Here is an 18,194-nt window from a genome sequence, read left to right as displayed (position 1 = left end):
AGGTTGCTGTCATTTACCGATTAACCTCTCCGGTTCCCTGTTGTAATTCTTTTGGTTATGGATGGTCCTTGAGAGTTCATTTCCTAGGTTGGTATCTGGCTGGTATGATCCTGTGTCCTAGATTCAGGCTTCGTCTGATGTTGTTTGTTCTTAGAGCAAAGGACTCCCTTTAATAATAATTGTAAGTTTGATTTTGTTTTCCCATAGTTCCTTAATTTCTGTTTATCTGGAGATGTCCTAATTTCATCATCATATTTGAACGAGAGTTTTGCAGGATATATCATTCTAGGCTGGCAGTTTTTTTGTTTTCAAGGTTTTATATATGTCATCCTATTGCCTTCTTGCCTGCATGGTTTCTGCCGAATAACCCGAACTTAGCTGTATTGTTTCTACTCTGTATGTGACTTTTTGTTTTTCTCGAGCTGCTAGCAGGATTCTTTGTCTTTGGTTTTAGCGAGTGTGATTATGATATGCCTTGATGATTTTCTTTTGGGATCTCTCCTATCTGGGGTTCGTTGAGCTTCTTAGATTGTCAGCTTTTCATCTTTCATGATATTGGGGATGTTTTCTGTCAGCAGTTCTGCAATGATCCTCCCTATGTTTTCTGTTTTCTCCCCCTGTTCTACAACTCCAGTCACTCACAGATTTTTGGTTTTTATTGTATTCCATATAGTTCTCATGGTTTCTTCATTTTTTTATTCTTTTTTCTGATTTTTCCTCAAACAGAGTTGTATCTGTCTTCCATTTTGCTGATCCTGTCTTCCATCATTTCAGACCTGCTCGTTAGACCTCCTGTAACACTGTCCGTTTTTGAAATCTTGTTTATCTTTTGGATTTCTAATTGTTGTTTTTGTATGGTATCTAGTTGTGAATTTACTTGGCATTTTGTTCCTGTATTATTTTTCTGAATTCTTCCATTTTTTTTTTGTCTGTATTTTCCGTGAAATTGTCTGCCTTTTCCATGTATTTGTTTATTTTGTCCTCATTTTAGTCTCCTTTTTGCTTCAACTCTTGGATAGCTTTGAATATTAGAGATTTGAATTCCCTATCCAGTAGTTCTAGTGCCTTTTCTTCTATTGGAAAGTCATCCGGTGTTTTATTTTGGACACTTACTGGAACCATCTTGTCCTGTTTTTTTTTATATGTTTTGATATTCTCTGATTTCTTCAGGACATTCCGTAGTTATTTTTCTCGTTTATTGATTGTGGATTTGTTTGTTTCATCCTGCTTTTTTGTTTTATTTGGTTATGTCTGAGCTGGTGGGCTGTGCGTTCTTTGTTGTTTGCTCGTTTGTGGGCATGATACTTTTCGCCTCTTTCTCCAATGGTCAGGCTCAGTCATTTGGCTATGGTACAACAGGGCAGGTGCAGCTGATGGGGAGTTGCTGGGATGGGTTTTTTGTGGCACCCACTAGGGTCGACAGGGTGAGCCGGGAATCAGTGCAGGGCAGGTTTTTGTAGGTCATGTCTTTGCTGCTCGTGGGCGTGATGTTCAGTGCACGGTGCAGGTAGGTAGGGAGGAAGGGGGAGATTGTGATGTGTGGAGCTAAGATAGGTATGGGAAAGAGGAGAGAGAGGAGAGAGGAGCAGGAGCCAAAAACATACAAAGAAGGAAACAAAAAAGAGTGGTAAGAGAGCTTGCCATTGGTGTGGAGAGATGAGAGACTGAGAAATGGAGAAGAACAAAAAAATTAAAAAGATGAAAGGAAAAAAATGAATAAATAAAAATTAGAAAAAGAAAAAGCCCCCAGGGATCCCATCAGTATGGCTACGAGGACAGAGGAGATTGCTCCCAGGCTGTAAAGTACGGCCTGGCTAAAAGGGGTAGAGGTGTCACACAGCGCCAGGTATTCAAGAGATAAGAAGAGAAGGTAAGTATACAGAGATGAGAAACTGAGCAATGAAGAATGAGAAAAAGGGAAAAAGAGAAGAAAACAAACAAAAAACCAAAAAAAAAATAAATAAAAAGAAACTGAGAAAAAAGAAATGCCCCCAGGGATCCAACTGCTTGACTGCACAGACTGAGGGAGTAGCTCCCAATCCGCGTGGTAATGCCTGACTAGAAGGGGCTTCCGAACCACCAAAAGAAAAATAAAACAAACGAATAGCCGCAGGGATTCCACGAGCGTGGTGGAATGGGCTGGGAAGCAGTTCCACAGTCAAGCAGCATTTCACAGTCTTTCAGGAAGAAGCAGAGATGGCACGTGGAGCCAGGTATTTGAGAGGAAGGAGAGGGAGGTGGTGAGAGGTATGGAAGAAACCAAAAGAAGTAGAAAAAGCAACACCAGCAACCAACAGATGGCACTTAGGGAGCCAGCCAGTGGGCCGGGTGGAATCCAAGTGGCACAGGGTTGAAGCCATTCCTTCATGGCCAAGAGACTGTGTCCGCGTGAAGCAGTGGAGGCCGAGTGGGGGTGAAGAAGGGTGGGGGGTGGAAAATGTATATCACTGGTTACTGGTTGTTCTGCCTCCTGCTGGGAGCTCCGTGAAGCTGCTTTCCCATACTCCCTATTCGCCGATCTCCAACAGGAGTCCAGCATGGTGGATCCATGCTTAGTTATCTGATAGGGGACCTCTGCTTGTATCTCTGCTCGCTGTTTGTTCTCTGCCAGTTTCTTATTCCATTAGGTGCTTGCTGAGTTCTTTATCTCTTCATTTAATGCTTAGGGTTTCAGGATTGATGTTTTTTTCTGTTTGACTTAGTTTTTTGGATCTTTGCTGTGGAGGGACAACGTGGTGCTTCTGTCTGTAGCGCCATGTTGCCTGGAAGTCTGTCTTACATACTTTGAACATGTTATCAGAAAGGGACCAGTCCCTGGAGAAGAATATCATGCTTGGTGAAGTGGAGGGCCAATGAAAAAAGAGGAAGATCTTCAATGAGGTAGAATGACACGGTGTCTGCAGCAATATACTGAAAGATAGCATCTTGGTCATCTTGTGCTGCTGTAACAGAAATACCACGAGTGGCTGGCTTTAACAAAGAGAAATTTATTCTCTCAGTCAAGTAGGTTACAAGTCCGAATTCATGGTGTCAGCTCCTCTAGGGGAAGGCTTTCTCTCTCTCTGTCAGCTCTAGAGGAAGGTCCTTGTCATCAGTCTTCCCCTGGACTAGGAGCTTCTCTATGCAGAAATCCCAGGTCCAAAGGATGTGCTCTGCTTCCAGCACTGCTTTCTTGGTGGTATGAGGTTCCCCACTCTCTCTCGTTTCCCTTTCCTTTTATCTGTGATAAGATGAAAGGTGGTGCAGGCCACACCCCAGGGAAACCCCCTTTACATTGGATCAGGGATGTGACCTTAGCAAGGGTGTTACAATCCCGCCCTAATCCTCTTTAACATAATCTAATCTTGCTTTATTAACCACAGGCAGAGATTAGGATTCACAACACGTAGGAAAATTACAATCACAAAATGGAGGACAACCACACAATACTGGGAACCATGACCTAACCAAGTTGACATATATTTTGGGAGGACACAGTTCAATCCATGACACATAGCAATGATTGTGAGGATGGTGCAGGACCAAGCAGTGTTTCATTTTGTTGTACATGGGATTGCTATGAGTTGGAACCAACTCTTTGGCACCTACAACATTATACAAGGAAGACCAATGAATTGCGTGTGATGTGGGTCAGCACTTTCTCTTATTTTCTTTCTCTTCCAGTTCTCTCTACTGTAGTGGGAAGGGAGTTATAGATGTGCCATGTGTCTCTAAAGAACCCTCTACTTTCACCTTTTGAAGGACAGGATCAGGCTGGGCCCCCAGGTAAGGTGGCTGAGAGTCATCTGTTTAGGCCTTTTTGGGGTCTGGTTCTATGCTAAAGGGGCAAGCCGGATACGCAAGCTTATCAGTTGTCCAGTATCAGGCACCAAGCAGAAGCCTGATTTAGGCTGTAAAAAAAAGTACAGTTGCCCTGGAGTTGATTCCGACTCATGGTGACTCTGTGCGTCAGAGTAAAACTCTGCTCCATAGTATTGTAATGGCTGATTTTTCTGAATTAGATTGTCAGGTGTTTCTTCGTAAGCACCGTTGGTGAACTTAAACAGCCCAACCTTTCGATTAGCAGCCAAGTGCATTAACCATTTGCACCAGTATAAAAAAACAAAACAAAACAAACCCATTGCTGTCGAGTCCATTCTGACTCATAGCGACCCAATATAGTCCTGGTTAATAATAGAGATGGTGCTTTTGACTGATACCTTCCTGAAGCACATCTCTCTGGGAACCTGGTACAATGGTAGAATGCTAAATAAGGAATTGGGATTTGGGCAATGGCTATTAGTTACTGACAACTTTCTCCCTCCTTTTAGAGCTGGTTTCTTGAATGAGCTGTGCACATTCATTGTATCCACTTCCTCATTTCACATTCATCCCCAGCTCTTTGCAATCTGGCTTCCACCCCCTACTGATGCACTTCCTTGCTAAATCCAGCATGTGCTTTCACTCCTTACCTTAGTTGACCTCTGTGCCTCATTTGCTGCAGTTAACCACTCCCTCCTGGAAACTTTCTCCTCCTCAGCTTCTAGGACATCACACACTCCTAGGTTTTCTCCCTACCCTGGTTTTTACCTTCTTTTCCCAGCCCCTTGATTATTGATGCTTCACGGGGCTCTGTCCTTAGTTTTCTGGTTCCCAGTGTAAGTATACTTTTATGGTCTCAGCTAGTAGAGATGGAACAGCAGACAGTGGCTGGGAGCTTGGGCTTGCTGCTGGGCTGCTTGGATTTGAATCTTGGCTTCATGTACTGCTTTCCAGCTGTTACTTAATCTCTTTCTGCTTCAGTTTCCTCATTTGTAAAAATGGGGATAATAGCAATACCTGCATAATGGTTGTTGTGAGGATTGAATGGGCGTGGAGGTCAAGCATGAGCACAGCATACGTACCTCCATTATGACACTGGGAGCATATTCCTTTGTCTCGCCAGTGTCTGAATACAATGCTTGGCACCTAAACACTTATTGAATGGATGTTTTTTCCTCTTAAAAGTCCTGAAAGGTAGATATTGCAGTTCTTATTCTTCAGATGATGAACCAGAGACCCAGAATAGGTCAGTGATTGGCAAAGTCACATAGGTGAAGAGCCAGAAGTCAGATGCGGGTCATTTAGACCCCGTCACCCCTACACTCTCCTGTCTGTGTTGCTCACTGAGAGTCCAGGGCCTTCAACCAAGGGTCAGTGAAAGGAGGAGAGACGATGGTCCAGGTCTCACCACTTATCACCTCTGAGACCCAGCGAAGTCGCTCAAATGCCTAAGCCTTAGGTTTTCCCATCTGTCAGATATAGTTATCTCTACCCTGCCTGCTCTTCAGGGTTATTGTAAGAATCAGTGACATAATATATCTGACAGCATTTGTACCAAGATGGGGCATTTTAATGCCCTTATAGTTGTTTTGTAATGTATAATGGTTTAAGAGAGTCTGAAGCAAGAGTCTGGATTTGAATCCCTGTTTTGCCACTTATCTAACCTCTCTGCCTCAATTTTCTCATCAGTAAAAGGCAACAGTAATGGTTCTTTTTTTCCACAAGCTTGTTATGAGGTTAAATGAATTAATACATGCAAGGGTTCAGAACAGGGCCTGTGTCACAATAATATCTCAAAAAGTGTTAGATGTTGTTGCACTTGTCTGTTATTGCAGTTTAATATCTTTTACCAAATGCAGGTTACTCTTCTGAAAACCCTGACTGAATTTTCTTAGAGTGGCAGAAACAAAATATTACAGAAATTTTGTTCAGGGTCACGTCAGACTTCTGCCAAAAAAAAAAAAAAATCCAAATCCTGTTTTTTTAATCAGATATCCCTCGAAGCTTAAGAGTGTTGGGACTAATGTGCTTGAATGTATTTTTGACTCAAGGTTACTGGTTTAGCCAGCCAGTGCCAGAAGTGCAGAAATGAGATACCACTGCAATTCCTTTTGAAAGAACATTGATACGTAAGAGTAGCTGAAAGCTTAGATGATTTATATTCGTGTTTTTGAAGAGTAAATTGAACTTTTGAAAACTTCTATTTCTGGTGTGATTTTGGGGAGAAAGTATTAACTTGTACCATTGGTAGGTTTGTTTCTTGACTATAACTTTTTCTTAAAGAAGAACAGAAAACCTTTTTCTCACTTTATAGAATTTACAGATAATCTCAAAACCTTTCTCATATAAAGCCATGTATGTTTTTAGTTTAGTGGTAATATTCTTTGGAAGTGTTTTAATGTACATACGTTAATTTTGTGCTCTTTGACTATTTGTTTTACAGGGAGTCTGCGGTCTTGCAGTTCTTCAGACTGCTTTAGTAAAGTGATGCCACCAAGGAAAAAGAGAAGACCTGCATCTGGAGATGATTTATCTGCCAAGAAAAGTAGGCATGATAGGTATGTTGCAGAGACAGTAGATCAAAATAATTGGCATACGCATCGAAGATGCACATTTCTACCCAGTCCATTATCGGTCTTCTAAGTCTGCATGTACCAACTCAAATATTGTTTTGATTCCGCCAGATGATCTTTCAAAGTGCAGTTATTTAATGATACTTATTTTATGTCTAGGAGCCCTGGTGGTGCAGTGGTTAAGAGCTTGGCTGATGACTAAAAGGTCAGCAGTTCGAATCCACCAGCTGCTTCTTGGAAACCGTTCTGTAGGGTTGCTATGAGTTGGAATCGACTTGATAGCAACGGGTTTGGTGTTTTTGGTTTTTTTTTTTTGTATTTTATGTGTGGGTTTATAAAACATAAAAACAAATTAGCTAATTGGACTTCTTTGTAATTAAACTTCTGTGTTAGTCCACTGATCTACCAACACTGGTGTAGAGTTTCTTTCTTTCCTTTTAAAGTTTTGCCGTCTGTGCCTGTTGAGGGCCACAGAATTAGTATCTGTTCTTTAAAAGGGTCTCACTCACTAATACAGTCACGAGGAGTCCCATAATTGCCTTTATAAGGGACCTGGGCTGAATGGTTGGAGAGAGCTGCCTGTACTGAATGCAGTAAGCCTGCCTGGACTATCAACTGTGCTGACGTTTATTCTGGTGGGTGGAAATTTGTTAGAAAACATGGGGGAAAAAAAAAAAAGACTACTTAAACCATGTCTCTTTCAGACAAGTGAACTGTTAACTTTGGTAACTCCAAAGGTTGGATTTGTTTGTTTTAGGCCTCTCTGTGGTTTCACACTGATTTTTAAGTCATGTTTTCTTCCCTTTTTTTAAACAATGAGCAAACATCGCAGTTTAATCTTTTCTGCCTTATTCTACCTTTCCTCCTTCTGGCTCTGTAGGTCACTTCACTAATGGGTCTCAATTTCCACACCTATAAATCCAGGGGATGGGTGAGATTTTTCTGTTTCTTTTTTGCTGTGATGCTTCATATGCCACAACTCAGTTGGAGGGATAGGAGGGGCAGACTCTGAAAATATGAAAATAATGTTGCTGTTTCTATCTCAAATGAATGGAAAATATTATTTAAAAGAAGACATCAGTAATTTAGAAGATAAAAAAAACCAAACCCATTGCCATTGAGTCGATTCCAACTCATAGCGACCCTACAGGACAGAGTAGAACTGCCGTGTAGAGTTTCCAAGGAGCTGCTGGTGGATTCGAACTGCTGACCTTTTGTTTAGCAGCTGTAGCTCTTAACTACTGTGCCACCAAAGCTCCTAATTTAGAAGATAGTCGCCAGCAATCTTTAGGCCACTTTGGTGTAGATGTTATCATCAGGAAATTGTTAAATGCTAATAATCACATAGCATTTTGTGACTTTACAGCACTTGTTATTTTTTCACCACAGTCTAATTTAGTATGTGAAGCCAGTTTAAAAACTCAGTCAGTTGCAAAAGGATGAGGTACCCTTACTGATAGCATTTCAGTAGTCACATAAGGGATGGGGAGCCATAACATTTTCTGAATTATCATTCTCGGTCTTTTTTTTCTCATATAACTTTATTTACACATCATAAAGTTTACCCATTTTAAGTGTACAATTGAATGATTTTCTTTAAATTTGCTGAGCTGTGCAGCCGTCACAAATCAGTTATAGAATATTTCCATCACTCTAGTTAGATCTCTGGTGCCCATTTACATTTACAGTCACTTCCTGTTCCCATCCCAGGCAACCACTTTCTGTAGATTTGCTTTTCCTGGACATTTCATGTAGATGCTCTTCTTTCACTTAGCATAATGATTTTGAGATTCATTCATGTAGTAGTATGTATCAGTATTTCGTTTCTTTTTATTGCCGAATAGTATTGCATTTGTGTTATGTTGGGCTTCTTTCACTTAGCATAATGATTTTGAGGTTCGTTCATATAGTAATATGTATAAGTATTTTGTTACTTTTTATTGCTGAATAGTATTCCATTGTATGGTCTTGGTCCTTTTTTATGTAAATTATTTTTAAGTAATTCAAATATTTCAGTATCATATATATATAAGTCTGCAGGTTATTGACCAATCAGACTTTCAGCTGAGATGGGCATGTGTGTGCCCAGGATTAGTGTATGTCTGAGTGCTTAGGCCCGTGCTCATCCTCGTTTCCAGCTAGTATGGTACTTTCTATAGGAGAAATTTAAAACTGGTGGTTTGCAATTTCAGTACCTCAGCACCCTGTAACTGTGCTCTTTTTTGGTGTTAAAACCCAGAACCTGTAATCAGAGGTTTATGCAGATATTCTGGTGAATATCTAGGTCATGAATAAACACTTATTAAAAAAAGAATTACATATGATTTTTATATTCTTATATCCTATGTAAATAAAAATCATATTCATAAATATTTATATGCATAACAATATGGGCAGTTTATAGGTATGTAAATAAAAACCCAGCAACCTATTGCCATGAAGTCAATTCTGATTCATGGCGACCCCATGTGTCACAGAGTAGAAATGCTCCATAGGGTCTTCTTGGCTGTAATCTTTTCAGAAGCAGATTGGCAGGCCTTTCTTCTGTGGCACCACTGGGTGGGTTCAAACTGCCAGCCTTTAGGTTAGTAGTCAAGCATAAACCATTTGCACTATCCAGGGAGCTTACGTATATAAATAATTTTTATATCCTTATCATCATTTTGGGGCCCTGGTGGCACAGTGGTTAAGAGCTATGGCTGCTAACCAAAAGGTCAGCAGTTCAAATCCACCAGCCGCTGCTTGGAAACCGTATGGGGCAGTTCTGCTCTGTCCTGTAGGGTCACTATGAGTCGGAATTGACTTGACAGCACCTTTTTTTTCTTTTTTTTTTTAATCATTGTTTTAAAGATAATGCCTCCTCTCCCCTTCCTATGTGGAGAATATCTTGGTCCTCAGCCCTGGTTACCATGAAATAAGGAGTTCCTGCAGAAAATCAGTGTTGCAGGTGGAGTGGCTGTAATTCTTGAGTTACTTCTCTAGCTTATGCTGGAATTAGAAGAGAATGGCAGAAGCCAGGACTTCTCTGTACTTCTCTCTCCTAAGGTTTTTAAGGTTACATTAATCAAGAAACCATCCAAGGGACTTTCTGTGGTCAACCTTATAGCTGGCTTTATTTTTTTCCTGGATGCTTGGACATGATTTGATGTTTCTTTTTATTTGTTTAATGTTCTCCTGAGTTACCCAGTATTGACAAATTCTTCCGTAGACTCTGCTCTGTGTCTAACCTGACACGTAAGACACAGAAGCCAGGAGAACTTAATGGAAAGACATGAGCAATTTCTAGGACCATCGATTGAAGAAGACACCTTTAGACATTTCTTCCCTATCTCACTATCATTCTTTAATTTGCTCTGGTTCGTGAAGTAGAAGGGACTACTTCAAATACCTGTTCTACTCAGTTCTTACTGATTATTTGTTAATCAGAGAAAAACCCATGTTAAGTGCTTACCCTTTAATTCTATATTAGGTGTAACTGTGTTTAAACACTGTAATTATAAAAGCTGAGACTTCCAAACACAGGAAATAAAATGTTTAAAATACACTTAAAATGGTGATTGAATAGCTATCTGTTTTTAGTAAAAGAATAAAAATTATCTGCTACTTAAAAGGACTCAGTATGTGTATTTTAAATAACTTAACACTGCTTTCTCAATTTCTAGCATGTATAGAAAATATGATGCAACTAGAATAAAGACTGAAGAAGAAGCCTTTTCGAGTAAGCGATGCTTAGAGTGGTTCTATGAATATGCAGGTAGGTAATCATTTATATCATCTAAGACCGATCCTTATGAAAATAAAGGAGTACCTTAGAGGAGATTAAAGAATGAATGAATGTGTTCTTTTAGAATTTGGTATGTGCATGCGTGTGTATATATGTGTATTTGTGTTCCTGTATAAGGAAGAGAAGGAGGTAGGGGCATAGTTGAAACAAATCATCAGATGTCCTATTTATAGCCAGATGCTAAGCCAAAGAATTCTGAACGCCAGAAAGGAACTGAAAAGATGAAATGCACTCGGGAGAAATACTTTGGATTGCTAGGAAACCTATTTAGAATGCTCATAATGGGTGATTATTTGGTTTAAGCACCGAAATTAAAATAAGCTTTGCTGTTTTGAACATGTATGTAGTACAGTGGGATTTCCTTATATTAAGTGCCTCTTTCGATATTTGGCAGAGAATGTTTTGTCATTTAAAATGTCTTAAATTCAGTCCTGTTTTTGCAACTTAATTATAGTTGGTTGGATGTTACTGTGGCTGTGCATGGTGTAAAAAAAACAGAAAGAAAAATTTTCAGCCAAGTTTGAGCTAAAGGCTCTTTCTACCTTTTTTCTTCCCCACCTTATTTCAGGCCCTCCCACAACCTATCAACTTGACTGTTCCACACCCTTTGAAATAATTTTCCTGTCATCAGTCTCTGTCTATTCCCAGCGAGGTTTCATGGGCCTCCTGTTGTCTTTCTTTAATAAAACACAACAGCAAATCATATCATTCCTAATAATCCACAGTCCCCTTCCCCAGCTTTTAAATCTCTGCTACCTACAACTAACTCGCTGTCCCTTTGCCTGGAATACTTTTCTCTACTTTTCCATCTAATAAGCTGCCACAGATCTCTTAAGTACCTTAATTAACTTAATAGCCCTCATTGTACTGCCACGGGACAGTGTTTATAACTTGTTTTGATACCTTCTTATTGAGTATCAAAATTAGGAGTACCCCTGTGTCCAGATCCTGCTGTCTTCCCCCTCCCCACTACCCGTTTTCTAATAAGAACCTTGCCCTTTGGTCCCAGAGATTGGTCCAAGGGGCTGGCAGGTAACCGAGGCCAGACCAGTCAGACAAAATCTCTGGGGGCTTTCAGATTGAAATTGGCAGAAGACCATCTTCCCTTTCTGGTAGTGGGGTTGAAAGGATGCTGTCCTGGTTCTGCAGTTCTCTGGAATTTTCTAAGCCACCCCAATATCTTTCTAATGAATTATCCTTCTTTACTTTAGCTAGTTTGCACTGGATTTTGTTCACAGGGCATGGACGCTAGAACAAACACTTATATAGTATTAGAATTTGTTTTCATTTCTACTTCATTAGAGCAAATCTCTGTTGAAGACATTTTGTATTCCTAGTTCCTAGCAAAAGTGGTTGGCAGTTTACCAGGTGTTCAGTAAATGGGTGCTGAATGAATGAGGAATTTATCATATTCTTATCCCTTTGATTATAATGATCTGCTGCTTTCCTGTATTGATTCACATTTATTATCATAGCAATGTTATTATAAAAAGGAAATTTTAAACAGAGAAAAAATACATTTAATCCTACCATCATAAAACAGCTGTTTTGATTTGTGTGTGTGTGTCTTCCTCTATAAGCAAACATAAGTTTTTCCATAGTGTAAGCCACTGTTTTTGTTTTTTAAGATAGCAGGGTACGATTTTCCTACTTGTTTGGCTCTCTTGGACAAAAGATGACATTTTGGGAGTAAAGATTAAGCCACATGATTTAGGTTCTTCAAGATCCTTGCTGGGTGATTCCTTGTAATTCATACCTGCAAGGAGTTTGTCTAGCTTTCCCCATTTTTGCCTTTTCTTCCTCCCTTCCTTTTTTTTTTTTTTTTTGCACATATTTTTCCGTGGTTTCATCAGTAAAGAAAATGACTTAGAATTGGGTATAACTGAAGGCCCCAGCTGGTACCTGCTATAATTTTGAATATTCCAGCCACCACATGAATCAAAACTTGTAGGTCAGCATTAATCAAGAAAAACTAGTTGTGACAAGAACCAGGGTGACTGACAGGTTGTGCTATAGGATGAGTCTGTAGGAGCAGGCTGTGAGGCCACAGGCCCCCTAGATACTAGAATGAGGAGGGCTTTAACACCCACTTAGTAGCTGCGGTGTGTTCATCTTCCCTAGGAGAAAGCCAGCTGGTCTGCTCAGTATAAACACTGACTGCCCATACTTTAATCCAGAGTAGAGTGGAGAGGGAAGGTAGGAGCCTGGTGGTGCCGTTGTTTCAGATGGATGGACCTTTAGTTCTTCCTGGAGTTTTCAGTTTCACTTCTCATTCCTGCTGCCTGCTTTCCATGGCATCTGCTGCCTGAGCCCAGCTCTTCCTCAGCTTCTGTCTGACCAGTTAACTACAGCCCTCTTTTGTAGCCTTCTCATAGCACATGTCCAGAATGCAACCTCTCACCTTTTTTTTAATCCCCGTCAACTCAATTTCTGACTCCCAGAAATTTAATAAATAAAACTCCCTACTTTGCCAGCTCTTGCCCCTGTTCTCTGTGGTTATAGGATATACTCCTTTTTGGCACTTTTAGTTCTCTGTGATCTAGAAAGGACGAGGGCCAGATGTGTCTTTTGGACTTCGTCTGAAAGTGGAATCCCATTTCTTTTCATTTAGCATTAAATAATCAGTTGTACATAAATAATTTATTTAATGATTTCCACTTTCTGAAATATGTCTACGAATAAGGAATTCAGCCAATAAGTACCAAAGTTGGTTTCACACAGTTACTGCACTAAAGCTCACATACATAGGTCATAAGAGTTCCATAAGCCCCGACTGTAGGTCCTTACTCTTTCTTTTGGATTCACTTCTGTAACAGAATTGTTTCTTGGTTTCCCATAGTGAGATTAGGGACCAGGAACAGGTGCTAGAGTTAGGCACGGACAGTTACAAAAGGTGACAAAATGGTCAGACAGCAAAGGAAAAGATATTAAAAGACTACCAAAGGAGACAATGTGGGGGCCCATTTTCTTCAGTGACACAGTATGATGTAATTCTGAAACTTTAATATGAGGGTCTTGGGCCACCATGGAAAGGTTAAACATGTTTAGTTTGGGGCATCTGCTTAAGTTGACGGATGTCAGTGTATCTGTGTTTCCAAATGTAGCTCCACTACCTTGTCACCCTGGGCTTTCCATAGCTTATTATTTTAGGTAAATTTGTTGTGTTTTGTTTTGCAAAACTGTCTCCCTCAAACTCCAGCTTCTGTCTGACCAGTTAACCACAACCTCCTTTGCAGCCTTCACTTAGCACATTCTAGCATGCAGACATTCTAGAATATACACACACACATATATATTTATATTTGAATATATAAAACAAAGCATTTTGTTTAACACATTTGTGATTAAAACGAAAATAATGGACATGAGGAAAAAGTATTTCCTTTGGCTAGCTTATGAGGAAGGACCTGTGTTTGGACTTTGGGGGCTAACTCTTTGTGTTAGCTAGTGGCATATTTGTTATCTTGCTTGACAGAGGTTGTAGCCTAAATTCTGCGAGTGAATCAATAAATTTAGTGTAAACACAACCAAAACCCCAGCAAACGGTATGATTACAACTAGATCTCAATGTGTGCATGGAAAAGATAAAGAGAAAAAAGAAAAAGTTGTGTTAGATGGCGGGGTTATGGGTAACTTTTAAATATGTTTATAGGCAAATTATATTTCACTATTTTGAGGATAATATTACTTATGGCAGAGCCATGCCATTACAAATCATACTGTAAAAGCTTACTCTTTTCATACACACATGGGTGTTTGTATACATACGTAATATAAAAACACCACTGCACAAAATTTGGAAGAAAGAAAAAAACATGGATAACTTAACGTTACTACTGCAAAGTATATTTCAGCAAACCTTTCTTGAGGGCTCACTATGTGCCAGGCTCTGGGATGTAGAGAACAGTAACTATGCTCAGAGTTCGTTTTCTAGTGTGGCAAACTGACACATAAATTGAGAAGCATCTTACAATGAATATTGTAAGAAAATGGAGGCAGTAGCCAGTTTGGAGGGTGTATGAAGGAAGAGCAAGCTGGGAGACACCCAAGCTGTGGGCAAAGGCGTATGAGGAATCCACGTGGTTTGGTAGGCTCAACTATAGGGTGTAGAGAAAGAGCCTTATTAAATCAGGAAGGCCAGGAACCAAATACAGAAGAATTTAAAAAAAAAAATTGTAAAGTAACTTCTCTTTTCCAACTCTGTGCAACCATCTTCAATGAGTCATATCAGTAGATACCAAAAAGACGTCTGTTCCTGATTTTAAAAACAAATGAAACCTCTTAGCAAAATAGGAATAGTTGGATATTTCCTTATGAGAATAGTTATTTTTTAATCTCACAATTTAAACCTTACAGTAGTGGAATGGGGAAAAGAACTGTGATAGATACAGGAACACACACATACACACATGTATATATGCATACAGTAAAGTAATGTAAAACGTATCAATTAAAGAGAATAAAGTAGATGTATAGGCACTCTCACTGGAAGATTACTCAACACTTTAAGTGAAAAAACAAGGTATAGATAGGTTCAGCATAAACCCACGTGTAAACAAGAGAAACCGCGTTTCATTATATGTTTGCATATACATAAATACATAGCAGAAAGGTCATGGAAAATACATGTCTAACTGGTACGATAAGGGAAAAGGACAGTTTTTTCTTTTTACTGTTATTAGTTTAAATTATTTTCACAATGAGAATGTATTAGTGTATTGCTTGGGTTACGTATACTTACCTGTGCACAAGTGGATGTGCACTGTCAGACCCAAAGCTAGCAACTTAACAAATGATGAAATGCTAAATGTATTCTCATTTGAGTGAGGAATGAGATAAGGATGCTCACTTTCACTTCCCTTGTTTGCCATTGTTTTGGAGGTCACTAGCCAGTGCTCTTAGACAAGAGAAAGAAATAAGGGGCATAAATATTGGAAAGCAGGAGGCAAAAATGATCATTGCATGAAAACAAAATGATTAAATGATTGTATACCTGAAAAACCCAAGAGCATTGCCTGGACAAACTTAGAAACACTAAGTAAATATATACATACCCCTTAAACGTATGGAATTCTATAGATGGACTATTTTGGGAAGGATCTTTAAAGAAGATCTTTATAAATAGTTGTCTCTGGGGAATAGGGGATGGGTTAGAGGGAAACATTCACTTTTCAAAACATTTATTTCCATTTTTAAATGAAAATTTTTATCATGTTCATGTATTAATATAGCAAAAAAACTAAATTAAGTTAAAAAATAAGTAAACTTTTATTTCTCCCTAATAATCAAGATGAGAAAAATAGGAATACATAGGGGAAAAAAGTCCAAGAAAATAAATGAGGGAAAAGAAATCCTAGAATACATACACATATATGTATATATTTATATTTGAATACATAAAGCAAAGCATTTTGTATAACACACTTGTGATTAAAAGGAAAATAATGGTGCGACGAAAAAATACACGCTTTGGCTAGATTATGAGGAAGGACATGAGTTTGGACTTTAGGGGGAGCCATTATATAATTAATATATAATTAAATGATTTGAAGCAGAGATGTGACATAAGACTTTGAAACAAACTCTTGCAGGTAATTTTAATGTTCCTCTTTTGTTGAGAACAGCTACCTTATACATACTTTCGTAGTGCTGTTATCACTTGTATGCCTTACCCTCTCTCTGAGACCATAAGCTTATGGCAGGCAGAGACCATATTTTATTCATCTTTGTACCGTTGGAAACTACACTCATGCATAGCTCCAGGAATGTGTCCAGTAAATGTTATCTGAATGGAACTGAAATATATTAAGAAGGTGGATTCTGCTGGACTTGGCAACTTGCTGGGTCCAGAAGCTATGGGAAGATTGTAAAGTGATTTCTGTATTCTAGTATTTGTTTATTCATTCCATTCATTCAGTAAACCTTTATTGAGCAGTTACTCTGTGCCAGATGGTATGCTGCGGTTGTGGGAAAAATTGACTTTCACTTTAGGAGCTTAGAGGAAATTTTAAGGCAATGTACTAAATGCAGAAGAACCATTCCTAGCATTTAGTGGGGTTACAGAGAAGGGATGCCTGACCCAGCCTCTGCAGGTGGGGTGGGAGATTGGAAGGACTTCCTGTCTGGTTTCAGTCTCATTTCAGAGTGTCTGGTTTCAGAGTGAGTTAGCCAGGTAAAGATGGGGGAGAGGATGTGGAAGGGGATGAGAGGAAGTTGATCTGAGGCCATAGAGTAATATGGTGTTGGATATGACTTAGGATGTGTATGTGAAGCAAACCCACAGGCAAGTAGGTATTTCTTTAATGTATATTCATTCAGCAAACATTTGTTGATTCACTTAAGAAATGTAAGACTCAATTAAGAAATATTTAGAAGGTAAAGTTGGCAGCACACTTGATAACTGATTAGCTGTCGAGATTGCTGGAGAAAGGAGAATCCAGGGTGATTCCCAGGTTTTTATTTCTTGTGGCACCATCAGGTAAGACAATATAGGAGAATAAGCAGGTTTGGCATGGAGCAATGATCAACTTAGTTTTTGTGAGATGGAGTTTGAACATGTCAAATGCAGGAGTAGGTTTGAGGCTGAAGAAAAGTTTAGGTGTGGCAGTTGAACAGGAGGTGGGAATTGGGATAGCCAGGTGGTGATGTGCAGTAAACGGTCCAAAAGTAAGGGGGAAAGTGTGGACTCGAAAGAGATGTGAGTGGTACCTGAAACTTTGAGTATGGTTGAACTATCCTAGGGAGAGTATATAGAATGGACTAGAAGAAGATTAAGGATGGAACTCTGCACATCAAATTTAAGGAGCTGGAAGAAGGAAAGGAGCCCTTAAAGAAGCCAGAAGAGTGGAGATAGTAGGAAAACCAGATGAGAGAGGGTGCTTCCAGAAGCGATAAGGGGAAACATTTTTGTGAAGAAAGAGCTGCTTCAAATTTTCAGATATCCCAGAGAGGTCAAATAAAATAAGGACTGAACATGTCTAATAGATTTGACAATTAGGAGGTTATTGGTGACTTTGGCAAGAAGAGTTTCAATGGAGAGATGGGAATGAACCAAATTGCAATGGGTGAAGCATGAATGGGAGATAAAGTAGAGACAGAATTTGTGAACAGTTCTTTCAGGAAGAAACAGAGGTAAAGCTAGAGCAGGAAGAAACAGGGTTTATTGCCTTTATCAAGTACAAAAAGACTACTCGATTTTTTTCTGTGTGAAAGAAACATTTATGTTATTTCCTAATTAATTTTATAAAGAATATTATGTGATTCTTTGCTGACCATGTTTCCAAAAATTATTGTATGTATTGAAATTATTACCAAAATAAGAGTAGAGCTTTAATCCACTTTAAAAAGCAGGAGTTGAACTTAGGTAGCCTTACTTTTGGACATAAATGGTAAGATGTATATTACATGTCCAAAGGTTGAAGGACATATCTGTATATTGGTTTAAATGAGCAGAATAGAATATTTTAAAAATATAACTGAAATTCCAGAATATTTTTCTGTCTATACTTGGAGTGTTGATTTTTTTCTTCAGAAAGGAATTATGTTCTTTACAAAGGACTTGAATAGATATTTCTCCAAAGAAGATAATACAAATGGCTGATAAGCACATGAAAAGATGCTCAACATCGTTAGTTATTAGGGAAATGCAAATCAAAAGCACAGTGAGATACCACTTCATACCCGCTAAGCTGTTTAAAGAATAGGATGGCTATTATTTTTTTTAAAAAAAGGAAAATACCAAGTGTTAGGGAGGATGTGGAGAAATTTTAACCCTCGTGCATTGCTGATAGGGTTGAAAAATGGTGCAGCCTCAGTGGAAAACAGTTTGGCAGTTCTTCAAAAAGTTAAACATAGAATTTACCATATGACCAGAAATTCCACTCCTAGATATATACCCAAAAGGATTGAATACAGGGACTCAAACAAATACTTGTACACCAGTGTTCATTGCAGCATTATTCACAACAGCAGAAAAGTGGAAACAATCCAAGTGCCCGTCAGCAGATGAATGGATAAACAAAATGTGGTACATACAT

At 39.0% G+C, this 18,194-nt stretch overlaps 1 protein-coding gene across 4 annotated transcripts in view; it reads left to right on the top strand.

The window, feature by feature from the left end:
- Nucleotides 1-18,194, top strand: part of DCUN1D4 (defective in cullin neddylation 1 domain containing 4) — a 123,083-nt gene that overhangs the window by 56,246 nt on the left and 48,643 nt on the right. For 3 of the 4 annotated variants that reach the window (XR_002825072.1, XM_023737353.1, XM_023737354.1), the window contains exons 4-5: nucleotides 6,245-6,359; nucleotides 10,037-10,128. Coding sequence is in view for 3 of the 4 variants with exons in the window: in XM_023737353.1 (XP_023593121.1) it covers nucleotides 6,245-6,359; nucleotides 10,037-10,128 (207 nt within the window). In the remaining variant the exon portion in view is untranslated. Of the gene's footprint in view, nucleotides 1-3,663; nucleotides 3,766-6,244; nucleotides 6,360-10,036; nucleotides 10,129-18,194 lie in introns of all 4 variants that reach the window. The other variant, XM_023737352.1, reaches the window with a different exon arrangement.

This window comes from Trichechus manatus, unplaced genomic scaffold (assembly GCF_000243295.1).
Source record: "Trichechus manatus latirostris isolate Lorelei unplaced genomic scaffold, TriManLat1.0 scaffold00101, whole genome shotgun sequence".
Taxonomy (NCBI): Eukaryota; Metazoa; Chordata; class Mammalia; order Sirenia; family Trichechidae; genus Trichechus; species Trichechus manatus.
The sequence above is the reverse complement of the archived record's forward strand: the minus strand, read 5'-3'. Positions and strand labels throughout refer to the sequence as shown.